General features: G+C 42.8%; 1 protein-coding gene across 1 annotated transcript in view; it reads right to left on the reverse strand.

Annotated features, from left to right (window-relative positions):
* TRMT2B (tRNA methyltransferase 2 homolog B) overlaps window positions 1-3863 on the reverse strand; it is a 53000-nt gene extending 49137 nt beyond the window's left edge. The window contains 1 exon segment of the mRNA XM_027535431.1: window positions 3765-3863. Within this exon segment, the coding sequence (XP_027391232.1) occupies window positions 3765-3863 (99 nt within the window).
* Window positions 3864-14968: the final 11105 nt, after the last annotated feature.

A 14968-nucleotide genomic window follows, 5' to 3' on the forward strand; every position in this document is an offset into this window, starting at 1 on the left:
AACCAGTCTGTTGCTCCATGTCCAGTTCTAACTGTTGCTTCTTGACCTGTATACAGATTTCTCAAGAGGCAGGTAAGGTGCTCTGATATTCCCATCACTTGAAGAATTTTCCACAGTTTGTTGTGATCTACACAGTCAAAGGTTTTGGTGTAATCAATAAAGCAGAAGTAGATGTTTTCCTGGAACTCTCTTGCTTTTACGATGATCCAGTGGATGTTGGCAATTTGGTCTCTGGTTCCTCTGCCTTTTCTAAGACCACCTTGAACATCTGGAGGTTCATGGTTCACGTACTATTGAAGCCTGGCTTGGAGAATTTTGAGCATTACTTTACTAGTGTGTGAGATGAGTGCAGTTGTGCGGTAGTTTGAGCATTCTTTGACATTGGCTTTCTTTGGGACTGGAATGAAAACTGACCTTTTCCAATCCTGTGGCCACTGCTGAGTTTTCCAAATTTGCTGGCATATTGAGTGCAGCACTTTCACAGCATCATCTTTCAGGATTTGAAATAGCTCCACTGGAATTCCATCACCTCCACTAGCCTTGTTCGTCGTGAGGCTTCCTAAGGCCCACTTGACTTCACATTCCAGGATGTCTGGCTCTAGGTGAGTGATCACACCATTGTGATTATCTGGGTCATTAAGACCTTTTTTATGCAGTTCTTTTGTTTATTCTTGCCACCTCTTCTTAATATCTTCTGCTTCTCTTAGGTCCATACCATTTCTGTCCTTTATTGAGCCCATCTTTGCATGAAATGTTCCCTTGGTATCTCTAGTTTTCTTGAAGAGATTGCTAGCCTTTCCCATTCTGTTATTTTCCTCTATTTCTTTGCATTGATCACTGAGGAAGGCTTTCTTATCTCTCCTTGCTATTCTTTGGAACTCTGCATTCAAATGGGTATCTCTTTCCTTTTCTCCACTGCCTTTCACGTCTCTTTTCACAGCTATTTGTAAGGCCTCCTCAGACAACCAGTTTGCCTTTTTGCATTTCTTTTTCTTGGGGATGGTCTTGATCCCTGCCTCCTGTACAATGTCATGAACCTCCATCCATAGGTCTTCAGGTACTCTGTCTATCAGATCTAATCCCTTGAACCTATTTCTCACTTCCACTGTATAATCACTTCCACTGTACAATGACCTGATTTGATTTAGGTCATACCTGAATGGTCTAGTGGTTTTCCCTACTTTCTTTAACTTAAGAAAGAAATTTAAGTCTGAATTTGGCAATAAGGAGTTCACAATCTGAGCCACAGTCAGCTCCCGGTCTTGTTTTTGCTGACTGTATAGAGCTTCTCCATCTTTGGGTGCAAAGAATATAATCAATCTGATTTCAGTATTGACCATCTGGTGATGGCCATGTGTAGAGTCTTCTCTTGTGTTGTTGGAAGAGGGTGTTTGCTATGACCAGTGTGTTCTCTTGGCAAAATTCTATTAGCCTTTGCCCTGCTTCATTCTGTACTCCAAGCCCAAATTTGCCTGTTACTCCAGGTATTTCTTGACTTTCTATTTTTTCATTCCAGTCCCCTGTAATGAAAAGGACATCTTTTTGGGTGTTCATTCTAGAAGGTCTTGTAGGTCTTCATAGAACCATTCAACTTCAGCTTCTTCAGCATTATTAGTTAGGGCACAGACTTGGATTACTGTGATACTGAGTGGTTTTCCTTGGAAATGAACATACTTCAACCAATTCCCAGAAAAGGGCATGTGATTAAGAACATGGGCTGTGGGCTCATGTTCAAACCCTAGCTCTGCTTCTTACTAGCTCTATGACTTTGGGCAGGTTACTTAAGTGCTATGAAGCTCAGTGTCCCCATCTATAAAACGAGAACTGGTAACACCTACCTTTCAGGGTTGTGGTAAGAATTCATTTCAGTTCAGTTCAGTTCAGTTGCTCAGTCGTGTCCGACTCTTTGCAACCCCATGAATTGCAGCACGCCAGGCCTCCCTGCCCATTACCAACTCCCGGAGTTCACCCAAACTCATGTCCATCAAGTCGGTGATGCCATCCAGCCATCTCATTCAAAGAATTGATGCTTTTGAACTGTGGTGTTGGAGAAGACTCTTGAGAGTCCCTTGGACTGCAAGGAGATCCAACCAGTCCATTCTAAAGGAGATCAGTCCTGGGTGGTAAGAATTAAATGACCTCATATATTGAAAGCACTCAGGACTGGGCCTAACACAGCAGGTGTTCAACATCTATCACCATACTGCCTCAGGCTCTGATTCAAAGTGTGTCACTTGACTTCTTTGTGCCTCTATGTGTCCAACCTGCAAACCTGGCAAGATGTAACAATGCATGTGAGTGCTGTGAGGGTAAAAACTATTATTGTTGTTGTTTAGTTACTAAGTCGGGTCCAACTTTTTGCAACCCCATGAACTGTAGCCCGCCGGGCTCCTCTGTCCAAGGGATTTCTCAAGCAAGAATACTGGACTGGGTAGCCATTCCCTTCTCCAGGGAGCTTCCCAATGCAGGGATCAAATGTGGGTCTCCTGTATTGCACGCAGATTCTTTACTGACTGAGCCACATGGAAAGCTCAAAAACAATTATGTGGAAACTTAAAAAAAAGCACACAGGGACTTCCCTGGTGGTTTAGGGCTTAAGAATCAGCCTTCCACTGTAGGGGACATGGGTGCAATCCCTGGTCGGGGAACTAAGATCCCACATGCCTCGGAGTAACTAAGCCGGCACAGAACAACTACAGAGCCTGCGTGCTCCAACTACTAAAACCCATGCACTCTGGGGCCTGCACACCACAACTATTTGAGCCCATGTGCCACAACTAGAGAATCGGTACACTGCAACGAAAGATCCCACATGCCACAACTAAGACCTGATACAGCCTAATTAATTAATTAAAACACACACACACACACACAAACTTTCCTAACCTCAGTGCTTGCTGTTGTGTGTTGAACTTAAGGCTCACTCTGGACCATCTGTTAATATTATTAAATGTGTGACCTGTGAGAGACCTTTTTCCAAGGTGAGACACATGTGTGTACTTGATATAAGGAAAAACAAAAGCCAGAGAGAGGAAGTGAGTGAAGGTGCAGGAGACAAAAAATAAAGAATGGTTTGGAGGGGGGCACTGAGGAGGCCCCACTACAGAGAGAGGGAGCAGTGCTCATCCAGGAAAGGGGCACTGTCCCTCCAGCTGGCAAGGAAGGAAGAGGGAAGCTGCATGCCTTAGTGGGGTTGGCAGGGGAGCTGAGGTATTTGAAGACAGCTATCTCTACCCCCATAACATCTAGACTTTTGGGGAAAGTGTGGTCCCTTTCCCTCCTGACTGCCACAATGACTGTGCTCCATTTGCCCTGTACCCCTTGTCTTTCCAGATTTCCTTCTCCAAATGATCAGATATAGTCTACAGTAGGACTCTACTATTTCAAGGTGCCAACGAGACATCTCTACTGGTAAAGAACCTCTCATCATACTCAGAAATGTCTGTAGTGAAATACATGTTTCAAGGCAGTACAGTAATACCAAAGTGAGTTATATCTGTTTCTTGATGACAGAGGGGGCATTTGTTCACAGAAAAAAACTATTTTGTTTTTACAGTGTTTCCTGTTTTAAGTAAATGCCTGGGTTAAAAAAAAAAAAAGACTGTGACAATCTATTTCTGCCTCAGGAATTTATCAGAAAGGGCACCCAGGACCCAAAGCCCCAGACATGGAGGTAAACTAAGTCTCCAGGGCTGAATAGTGAACCAGCCTGAAATGCTCAGAGAGGTTCAAAGCAGAGACTATGTAGTAGGTCTGATCCTCACAGAGCCATGGATCTCCTCGGAGCAAATGTTCACCCGCGGAAAAAGATTCTGCTTACATTCTCCATTCACCTTTCTTTCAGTTGCCCTGGTCCCAGACATGCTTCCTGGCTAAACCAGATGGACAGACGGGTTTACTGCCACATCCGTAACTGACTGCAGCCCTCGTGCCGTCAGGTCCTTCCTTCCCCACGAGACCCCCATTCACCAGCCCCTCCATCCCTTTCCTCTTGGGCAAGTTCTGCCCACCGAGTCCGTAAGAAGCCCAACAAGAAGAGACACTAGGAAAGGCAACTACTGAAATTTGGCGGGCTGCAGGGTCAGGGGAGCCGGGAACCCGGAGGTCAGAGCACAGACAGACGGACGCAGGGCAGGACGCGCCCAAGTGCAGCCAGCGTGGGGTCGTCCCCTCCCACCCCGCCTAACTTCCCCACTCCCCGCCTGGCGGGCAGTTTGGCGCAGTAAGCAGTTTTCTGTACTGTTGGGAATATTCAAGTCGGGTTTTCGGACACTTCAGGCACCCCTCTTACCTTCTGTAACCAATACAACCCAGAGGCTGTCAACGAAAAGACTAAGGTAAAGGTCCGGATCGGAGCCGCTGGGGAGAGTCACTTCCTGGTGCGCACGGCGCCGCGAGTTCCCGAGAGCAGGCGCGGCAGGACGCAGGAGTTTCTGCCCGGAACTAGCGGCCCGGCCCCCGGGCAGCCTGTCTCGGGATCCCGTCCCACGACTTTGCCTGAGGCACTTCCTCTGCAGCCTTTCCGCTAAAGCACTACTGGCCCTACAGCCCGGCGCCTCCGAGCCCAAGTTCCCCCCACCCCACCCCTCTGCGCGACCCTGCCCCCTGCCTGCTCTCTTCACCCTCCCATTGGTGGACCTGGATAAACCTCCAAAATCACTTAGAAATCCCCCTGTGGTGTAAACAGCCTTTAGCCTGTCCTGGGTGCTTGCCGTTTAACTCTTTCAACTGAAAGAATAGTTTTCTAGTGGTAGAATCGCAGGCCTCAGATCCTTAATGGAATAGAAGATTGGGAGATGTAGAGTCTGGTGGTTTCCTCAAATCGTAATGTTGAAGGATGCACACGTGTGTGCTGTAAAAAACAGTTCAGATCAGATCAGTCACTCAGTCGTGTCCGACCCTTTGCGACCCCATGAATCGCAAAAAACAGTTACTTTAACACAATAAAATTTACAACAAAGCGAATCTCATTTTATGACACTTGATTTGTATGCTTAATAGTAATTGGGCTTAAATGAAAGCACTTTACAGTCAGCATTTCAGTTATTTATTTATTCAAAGCAAAATATGCCTATTATGTGTAAGGCAATGTATTACACTAGTGAGTACAGCAGTTAAAGTTAAACATGGACCAGTAACTCGCTTAACAGCCAACATTGTCCGCTAGCACTTGCGCGCTTAGTCTCATCCGACTCTGCGACCCCATGGACTGTAGCCCACCAGGCTCCTCTATCCATGGAATTCTCCAGGCAAGAATACTGGACTGCATAGCCCATTCCCTCCTCCAGGGGATGTTCCCGACCCAGGGATGGAACCCAAGTCTCCTGCATTGCAGGCGGATTCTTTACAGCCTGAGCCACCAGGGAAGCCCGCTGTCCACCAGACCAAGGTTCAAAGCACAGATCTGCCACTTATAAGCTGTGTGAATTTGAGCCAGTTACATAATTGCTGAGTGCCTCAGTTTTCTCATCTGAAAAAAATGTCCATAATAATTGCACCTATCTCACTGGGTTGTGAGAAAGATTAACAAACTTAATACATGCAAAGTGCTAAGAACAGAGTAAGCACACACTCAACAAATATTAGCTATTATCATTCAAAAATAATTGTATATACTGTGTGTGTATACACACACGTGCACACATGTGAATATATACCTTTTTTAAAAAGAGATCTTTATATGATGTATAAAATAAATAAGCTACAAGGATGCATTGGACAGCACAGGGAATTTTATATTTTTTAATATATAAAAAATTTGAGTCTCTATGTTGTACACCTGAAACTAAGAGTATTGTAAATCAACTATACCCCAATGGAAAAAAAAAATTTAATCCACTAAAAAAGGAAAGAAAAATAGAGAGACTTTTGCCTTCCATTTCTAAAGACTTGAGCAGGTAAGTGCTTGACTCAAATTGTGGCCATGCTAACTGCTCTAATGGCTCTTGAGCAAAACGGGAGCTCAAACTGTTGCTTCAGGTTTCTAATTCTATGCGGAGCTAGTAAGTGAGACCAGGCCAGAGACTGCACCTTCGGGTCTCTTCTCTCTCTCTTTTTAATTCTCTCTTATTCAGAAAGTCAGCCCTATTCTTTTCCTCACCTCTTCTTCCCATTTCTTCTCCTTCTGATGCCCTCTGATCCTTTATCATTCCTCATCTTGGCATCCTTTGTTGTGTCTATCCCAGAGCCAGGTGCCCAATAGGAGCTCAATAAATATTTGATGAATTGAATTGAATCCCATCTCCTCTACTGAAAGGAAAAGTGCATCTTTGGTCACCCCCACCCCTACCTGCTCTGAGCATCCAAGCACTCATTTAAAGCAGGTCTGCTATTTGAGAAAGGAAAACCCTGAAGGATGCAGAGAGAAAAGAGATTAAGGAAGCTATAATGTAATTATTTAGCCATTAACACTTTTATATATGTTTAATCTGATAAACCATGGTCTACTCTACAAGAGAAACCATTACATATGTAAGAGGGGAAAGAAATATCCCATATTATGGAAAAGGTTAGACTCTTCAACTGGCAAGTCAATAAATGAACATGTCATAGATGATAAGCAATATTGTTAAATTAAATAAGAGCTGAAACCAAAATAACCTTTGCTTAACTTTGTTATCAGCAAACCAAATCACTACAAAGTGAAGTCTCTAGAAAACTGTCAAATATTCTCATTTTGGACAAGGAAAGAATTTCTGAGGCTACGGCATTAGCTCTCAGAAATAACGTGTATTAAAATCACTTGGCAGTGAGATCTGGTTTGGTTCCATTAACCACGTTCTTTAGGTGTGCTTTCCTGGCCTCTTGGCCTGTGTTAGAGGCCACGACGGATAGACACACTGCGCCCTTGAGAGTGTGTGACCTGATGGAAAGACAAGATGCACAAAGTCAGAATACACAACTGTGGGTTTTGGTAATTCTAGGAAAGCAGCAGATCTTCCTGGTAGTCAAGGAAGGAAGTGAATGAAAACTGAACTGAATGCATAGAATTTTAATCACTTGAGAGGAGGTGGGGGCTGCAACATGAAAACAGGAATGAGCAATATGTGTCCATATGTGTCCAAGGTCCAAGGCCCAGGAGGAGGCAGGCCAGGTTGGAAAAGATTGTGGTGCCTTTTTTCCATGCATCGTGCTGGATCTTAGTTCCATTGGACTGCCAGGGAATTCCTCCTACTGTATTTTTATACGTTTTGGCAGATTAAATATTTTTATTAAATAGAATAAAAAAGAAGGGCCTGGAGTTGGAGTGCTGGGATGCAGGGTTTGATCTAGTTCCCTTAACAACAGGCAACTGGTGAAGAGTTTTTTCATGAGATGTTCCTAGAAGGGAATTCTAGGAGCTGTGTCATCAAGATGAGAGGTGCTGAGTCTTTGTACTAAGGCAGGCTACACTGTATTCTGTAAGAGTGTTTTAACATGTGCACAGAAGCCCATGAGCAACTTAAGCAGGGGATGATTGTAACACACGTAGGTTTCTGAGCCCTACTCCACACCTACAGAATCGAAATCCCAGGGGGGTTAGGGCTAAGGCATATTGGGCTTTTAATAAGCACTCCAGTGATACCCATGAAAATTTGAGCCCACTACCAGGCAACAACTCAAAATTCCAGATGAATTAACTGAAGGTCAAAAGAAAATCAAATCATAAAAGCCCTAAAATATAGATGATTATACCTCTGAAATTTGGACATAGGAAAACTTTAGCAAGACTATGGTTTTTCCAGTGGTAATGTATGGATGTGAGAGTTGGACTGTGAAGAAAGCTGAGCACTGAAGAATTGATGCTTTTGAACTGTGGTGTTGGAGAAGACTCTTGAGAGTCCCTTGGACTGCAAGGAGATCCAACCTGTCCATTCTAAAGGAGGTCAGTCCTGGGTGTTCTTTGGAAGGAATGATGCTAAAGCTGAAACTCCAGTACTTTGGCCACCTGATGTGAAGAGTTGACTCATTGGAAAAGACTCTGATACTGGGAGGGATTTGGGGCAGAAGGAAAAGGGGACGACAGAGGATGAGATGGCTGGATGGCATCACTGACTCAATGGAAGTGAGTTTGAATGAACTCTGGGAGTTGGTGATGGACAGGGAGGCCTGGCGTGCTGTGATTCATGGGGTCGCAAAGAGCTGGACACGACTGAGCGACTGAACTGAACTGAAACTTTAGCAGTGGGAAAAACCACCATGTAGGTAAATTTTATGACACAAATATGAAAAACTTACATATGACAAAAATGTAATTAACAAATTCAGTCATAAACAGAAAAATATATATGACTATGGCAAAAGAGCATTATTTTATTGCATAAAGAGCTATATAAACTTATAAGAAAAACCCAATGACACCAACAGAGACCTTGGCAAAGGCACGGAGAGATAATTCACAGGAAAAGAAACATAAATGGTCAAAAATTGCTTTGTTCTACCTCTCTAATAATGACAGAACATGCCAACTATATCATGTAGATAATATTATTTTATCTATAAAATTAATGGAAAAAAAAGAACCGATGTTACTGAAACTAGTCCATAGACAGTGAGGCAGATGCTCTCGCACATTGCTAGTGGAATTGTAAATGGATACAAATTTCCTGGAAAGCAATTAGAACCCAGAGCTTCTAAAATTTTCATACTATTTGCCCCAGAAATTCCATCTCTAAGCATCTATTTTAAGGAAGTAGAGATGTGAACAAAGATATATGACCAGAGGGTCTCAAAGTTAAAAATAAAAAACCATCTTCAAGGTCCAACATTAGAAGAATACGGAATGGTTACATAAAATATGGTCTGTCCATAGACGATTCAGTTCAGTTCAGTTCAGTCACTCAGTCGTGTCCGACTCTTTGCAACCCTATAAATCGCAACACACCAGGCCTCCCTGTCCATCACCAACTCCCGGAGTTCACTCAAACTCACTTCCATCGACTTGGTGATGCCATCCAGCCATCTCATTCTCTGTCGTCCCCTTCTCCTCCTGCCCCCAATCCCTCCCAGCATCAGAATCTTTTCCAATGAGTCAACTCTTCACATCAGGTGGCCAAAGTATTGGAGTTTCAGCTTTAGCATGAGTCCTTCCAATGAACACCCAGGACTGATCTCCTTTAGAATGGACAGGTTGGATCTCCTTGCAGTCCAAGGGACTCTCAAGAGTCTTCTCCAACACCACAGTTCAAAAGCATCAATTCTTCGGTGCTCAGCTTTCTTCACAGTCCAACTCTCACATCCATACTTGAAAACTGGAAAAACTATAGCCTTGACTAGACGGACCTTTGTTGGCAAAGTAATGTCTCTGCTTTTTAATATGCTATTTAGTTGGTCATAACTTTCCTTCCAAGGAGTAAGGGTCTTTTAATTTCATGGCTGCAATCACCATCTGTAGTGATTTGGGAGCCCAAAAAAATAAAGTCTGACACTGTTTCCACTGTTTCCCCATCTATTTCCCATGAAGTGGTGGGACCAGATGCCATGATCTTAGTTTTCTGAATGTTGAGCTTTAAGCCAACTTTTTCACTCTCCTCTTTCACTTTCATCAAGAGGCTTTTGAGTTCCTCTTCACTTTCTGCCATAAGGGTGGTGTCATCTGCATATCTGAGGTTATTGATATTTCTCCTGGCAATCTTGATTCCAGCTTGTGCTTCTTCCAGCCCAGCGTTTCTCATGACGTACTCTGCATAGAAGTTAAATAAGCAGGGTGACAATATACAGCCTTGACGAACTCCTTTTCCTATTTGGAACCAGTCTGTTGTTCCATGTCCGGTTCTAATTGTTGCTTCCTGACCTGCATACAGGTTTCTCAAGAGGCAGGTCAGGTGGTCTGATATTCCCATCTCTTTCAGAATTTTCCACAGTTTATTGTGATTCACACAGTCAAAGGCTTTGGCATAGTCAATAAAGCAGAAATAAATGTTTTTCTAGAACTCTCTTGCTTTTTTGATGATCCAGTGGATGTTGGCAATTTGATCTCTGGTTCCTCTGCCTTTTCTAAAACCATCTTGAACATCTGGAAGTTCACGGTTCACGTATTGCTGAAGCCTGGCTTGAAGAATTTTGAGCATTACTTTCCACGTTCAAGGTCAGGAGGGGCGGCCGTGAGGAGATACCCATAGACAATTACAGAGACACTAAAAATTATGCTTGTGGCATGGTGTTAGAAATCAGGATGCCCTTTAGGGTACAGGGAGTGGCCATCAGGGGGCATGAGGAGGCTTCTGAGGTGCAGATAGTATTTTATTTCTTCATCTGGGTGCTGGTTATAAAGACGTATTCACTTTGTGAAAATTCATTGTTATACTCTTGATATGTGTGCTTTTCTGTATGCACGTTATATGTCAATAAAAAATTTACTTAAAATTGTGTCTTTGAAAAGCCTATAATGACATGAAAGTGTGTGTAGAAGGCAATCTTAAGTGAAAAGGGCAGGATAAATAATCGTGCACTCAGTATAATTTTAAATTTGTAAAGAAAAAAATGCATTGGAAGACAATAGTTGCTTCTAAAGAGTGAACTTGGGGTGACCATTTACAAAATTTTTCTTCCATTTTTCCTTTTCTGTACTTTCCAATGTTTTCTACAATGAACAGTCATTACATTGATAATTAGGGGAGAAAACACCTAAAATATCAGAGAAAAAGTGAATTGATGAATCTTAGTGAAACTCCCATAGTATGTGAAACTGAGAACTAGATTTCATCAGTTCCCAGGGAAGTGGTTTAGACTTTGAGGGACTAACTTACACTAAGCAGATTTATAGGCAACATAGTGCCAGTGAGGAATATAGTTTCTAGAGACTGAAACATTCTTTTTTCTTTTTTTAATTTTATTTTATTTTTAAACTTTACAATATTGTATTAGTTTTGCCAAATATCGAAATGAATCTGCCACAGGTATTCATGTGTTCCCCATCCTGAACCCTCCTCCCTCCTCCCTCTTCCCTCCCCATACCATCCCTCTGGGTCATCCCAGTGCACCAGCCCCAAGCATCTAGAAACATTCTTATCTCCTATATAAGGTTATACCTACCAGCCATGAATGTATCTGAGAAACCAAACTAACAATCATTTGTAGTTTGAATATATGGAGCTAAATGGTTTTAATGGAGCTCTTTGACTGGGTTATATGTAACACATTTATCAGATCAGTGTTTCTGTTGCTTGATCAAAGATGGATAAACACTGACTTTCCAATGGTCTTTTCCCACCATCTCTAACTAGTTACCAGAATCTTCTGTCATTACATTATTAACTGCCTCCTAGCATCATTACATGTCACAGTTGCCAAGGTAACAGCTCATCTTACATGAATTACATTCTAGGTTGGTAGCTCCCAAGTGAGGTATTGGGAAGCATCTTAATCTCATTGGCAGTATATCTGCAAATTATATTCACAAGAAGTTGCTTCAAGGAAGAGTCACAGATGGCTAGTTTCATCCACTGTGAGCTTTTAAAATTTTTTCAATTGAAGAGTCTATCATTTTCTGATATATGTGTCTAATTTTTTCTAAACTCTACCTCTTAGGTTTGGAGATACACATTACCTTGGGGGACCTTCAATTACCTGATAAACATCAAGCATTTTGGATGATAGTACTTAGGAGAATGGCACTTTCAAAAATAGGGAAGTCAGAAAGGGAAGCTTTTGGGAGAAGGAGATGATAGTGGAACATCAAGTGAAGGTCCAGTGGGCATGTAAAAAAAAAAAAAGAGTTAACATAATAGGAAAGCTCTTATGTTGGAGGTGGGAGGAATTACCCTGGAAACTGTCACCAAACTACCTAGCTACTTTTATGTTCTGGTTTCTAGGGTAACACAGATATTTACTACCTCACATTTACATGGGTGGTGCTAATGTTCATTTTCTCACTTAATAAGGTCTCAACCCTTTGCTTTTATATAGCATTGAAATTTGCAATTCAATGTCAATAGCATTCCAGCATTGACAGCTCATCCCTTAGAGCTAGATGTAGAGAAATAACATGGGGACACCTATTCCATGTCCTGCTCTACATTGGAATGCTATCAGTACATGAGCCTTGGCTTTATGCCTGGGACTCAGCACCAAGGGCACAAATTCTACAACTACCTAGAAGCTAAAATTTCAATCCTTTCCAAATTGCCGTCCTCAGTAAACCCTCAATAACACAGACACTCATCTCTACTTTCTTGCCTGATGCTGTGTGCCTGGATTTCTTTTAAGAGCCATTATTAGGTTGAATGGAATGGTAGAACTAGATTGCTTCTGAGTCATACCCCCACTTTTATGTTCCATGAATCGCTGAAGAAACTGGTAGATGAAATACTTTTTGCCCCATCCCCACTGAGTTGTTTGGGCTTCCCTTGTGGCTCAGCTGGTAAAGAATCCACCTGCAGTGGGGAAGACCTGGGTTTGATTCCTGGGTTGGGAAGATCTCCTAGAGAAGGGAAAGGCTACCCACTCCAGTATTCTGGCCTGGAGAATTCCATGGATTGTATAGTCCATGGGGTCACAAAGAGTTGGACATGACTAAGCAACTTTCACTCACTTCACTGAGTTAAGATACACTACTAGGTTTATGATCTTATGCTGCTGCTGCTGCTGCTGCTAAGTTGTATCCGACTCTTCGTGACCCCATGGACTGCAGCCTACCAGGCTCCTCCATCCATGGGATTTTCCAGGCAAGAGTACCGGAGTGGGGTGCCATCGCCTTCTCCATTATGATCTTATAATCAGGATCTTTTCCAAGGGAACCCAGTCATATTGGAAATGAAAGGTGATTACAGTAAGTCCCCTACATACAAATGAGTTTCATTCTGAAAGCACGTTCGTAAGTCCAGTCTGTAAGTCAAACAAATTTAGCCTAGGCATCCAACTAACATGATCAGCTATATAGTATATACTGTAATAGGTTTATAATACTTTTCACACAAATAATACATAAAACAAACACAAAAAATAAATAAAACATTTTAATCTTACAGTACAATACCTTGAAAAGTACAGTAGTACCAGCTACATCACCACTGTTTTTATGCTTGCTTCTAGACATCTGGAGCTTGAATTAGAGATATTGTACTACTGTACTCTAGATATTACTGTACAGTAAAGTGCACAAAAGCACAACCACTTAGTAAAGGATGCACACATATGACAATGTACGCCAGACATGTGAACTAACTTGTGGATTTGGACATGCGAACTTATGTTTGCATCTTTAAAAATTCTCAATGTGAAGGTTTCTATGTAAAGGACTTACTGCATCCAGAACAGCCCATATAAAAATGAGTGTGTGTGTGTGTGTTTAGTCACTCAGTTGTGTCCAACTCTTTGCAACTCTCTGAACTGTAGCCCACCTGGGCTCCCCTGTCCTTGGGATTTTTCAGGCAAGTATACTAGAGTAGGTTGCCATTTCCTCCTCCAAGGGAATCTTCCTGACACAGGGATCAAACCTGAGTCTCTTGTGTCTCCTGAATTACAGGTGTGTTCTTTACTCACTGAGCCAAAGTATCCAACATTTATTGAATCCTTACTTTGTGCCTCATACTGTGCTCTGTGTTCTATACACATCATTCTGTGTAAGTACCTATTTTACAGAGAAGAAAATTAGCAACTCTATTTTACAGATGTGATAACTTAGGCTTAGTGAAGCATCAATAACCTGCCCAAGGTCACACTGTAAGTGATGGAACCAGAACTTGAATTCAACAGTCTGATGCCACATCTCCACTTTTAATCTTATAACTTTTGGCCAGTGGCTCTCAAATTTTAGCATGCATCAAAATGCCCTAGAGGGCTCCTTAAAACACAGATTGCTGGGTTCCATCTTCCAGAGACTCTGATTCAGTAGGTCTGGGGGCAGGGCCTGAGAACGTGCATTTGTAAGACATCCCCAAGTGATGCTGGCGTTGCTGGAGCAGAGGAACTGCACTCTGTACTCTACTGCCTCTGGTCAAGAACAGAAGAGCCTAGAGCTGAAAAGAGCTGTAGGTGGTTTGTGTTTGCTTCATGGCTCAGTACTCAGGGGTCCTGGGGATGTTCTGATCTCAGGTTTCAGTTGCCTCTCCAGGAAGACCAGACAACTGGCTAGAGACACCACCAAGGGTGAAAAAACAGTGCACTGGCTGCCCTCATAGAATATAATATTTCTGGAAACAGCTAGACATATCTTGAGTTAGGTTCAGTTTCTTAGTCCTGACAGTTATGGAAGCCTGATGCATGTACCGTGTGATCTTGGTTCTCCTTTGGAAGTAAGCTGAAGAGTTAAAGAGGAAGTTCAGTATTTGCCCAGTATAGCTACCTGTCAGTTGGGATTTTGATATAACTCACACATTCAGTTCAAGGCTGTGGAGCGGCTTGATTAGCACCATTTGTGAAGTTGAGGAAAGAGCCATTACTGTGAAAGCTCTCCTCAGAGCTGGTTGTTCACACCTACCTTATAAAGAATGTCTGTTGCCTACAGTAGACAAACAGAGGCACATATTGAACATAACACTCACCCCACCATGACCTTATTTCTCTTTTCACTTTTGCCACCACGTGCCTCGTATTTTCCTGAGATACAGCTGAGGCTGCTGAGTTTTAATACAGCAGAATGCAGTGTTCATTAGTGTAGATGCATATTAGAAGCACTTGAACAGCTTTGTAAAATACCATTGCTGGAGATCCCACCTCAGACAAATTAAATCAGTCTCTGTCGAGGGTCCCACTGCTGCTGGTGCTCAAGGGCTCAGTAGTGTCCAGCTCTTTGCAGCTCCGTGGACTGTAGCCTGCCATGTTCCTCTGCCAGAGGGCTCTTTCAGGCAAGAATACCTGCATGGAATGCTATTTTCTTCTCCAAGGGATCTTCCCAACCCAGGGATCAAACCCACATCTCTTATGTCTCCCAGACTGGCAGGCAGATTCTTTACCACTAGCACAACCTGAGAAGCCTCTGTTGTTGTTCTTCAGTTGCTCAGTCGTGTCCGACTCTTTGCAACCCCATGGACTGCAGCATGCCAGGCTT

This window comes from Bos indicus x Bos taurus, chromosome X (assembly GCF_003369695.1).
Source record: "Bos indicus x Bos taurus breed Angus x Brahman F1 hybrid chromosome X, Bos_hybrid_MaternalHap_v2.0, whole genome shotgun sequence".
NCBI lineage: Eukaryota > Metazoa > Chordata > Mammalia > Artiodactyla > Bovidae > Bos > Bos indicus x Bos taurus.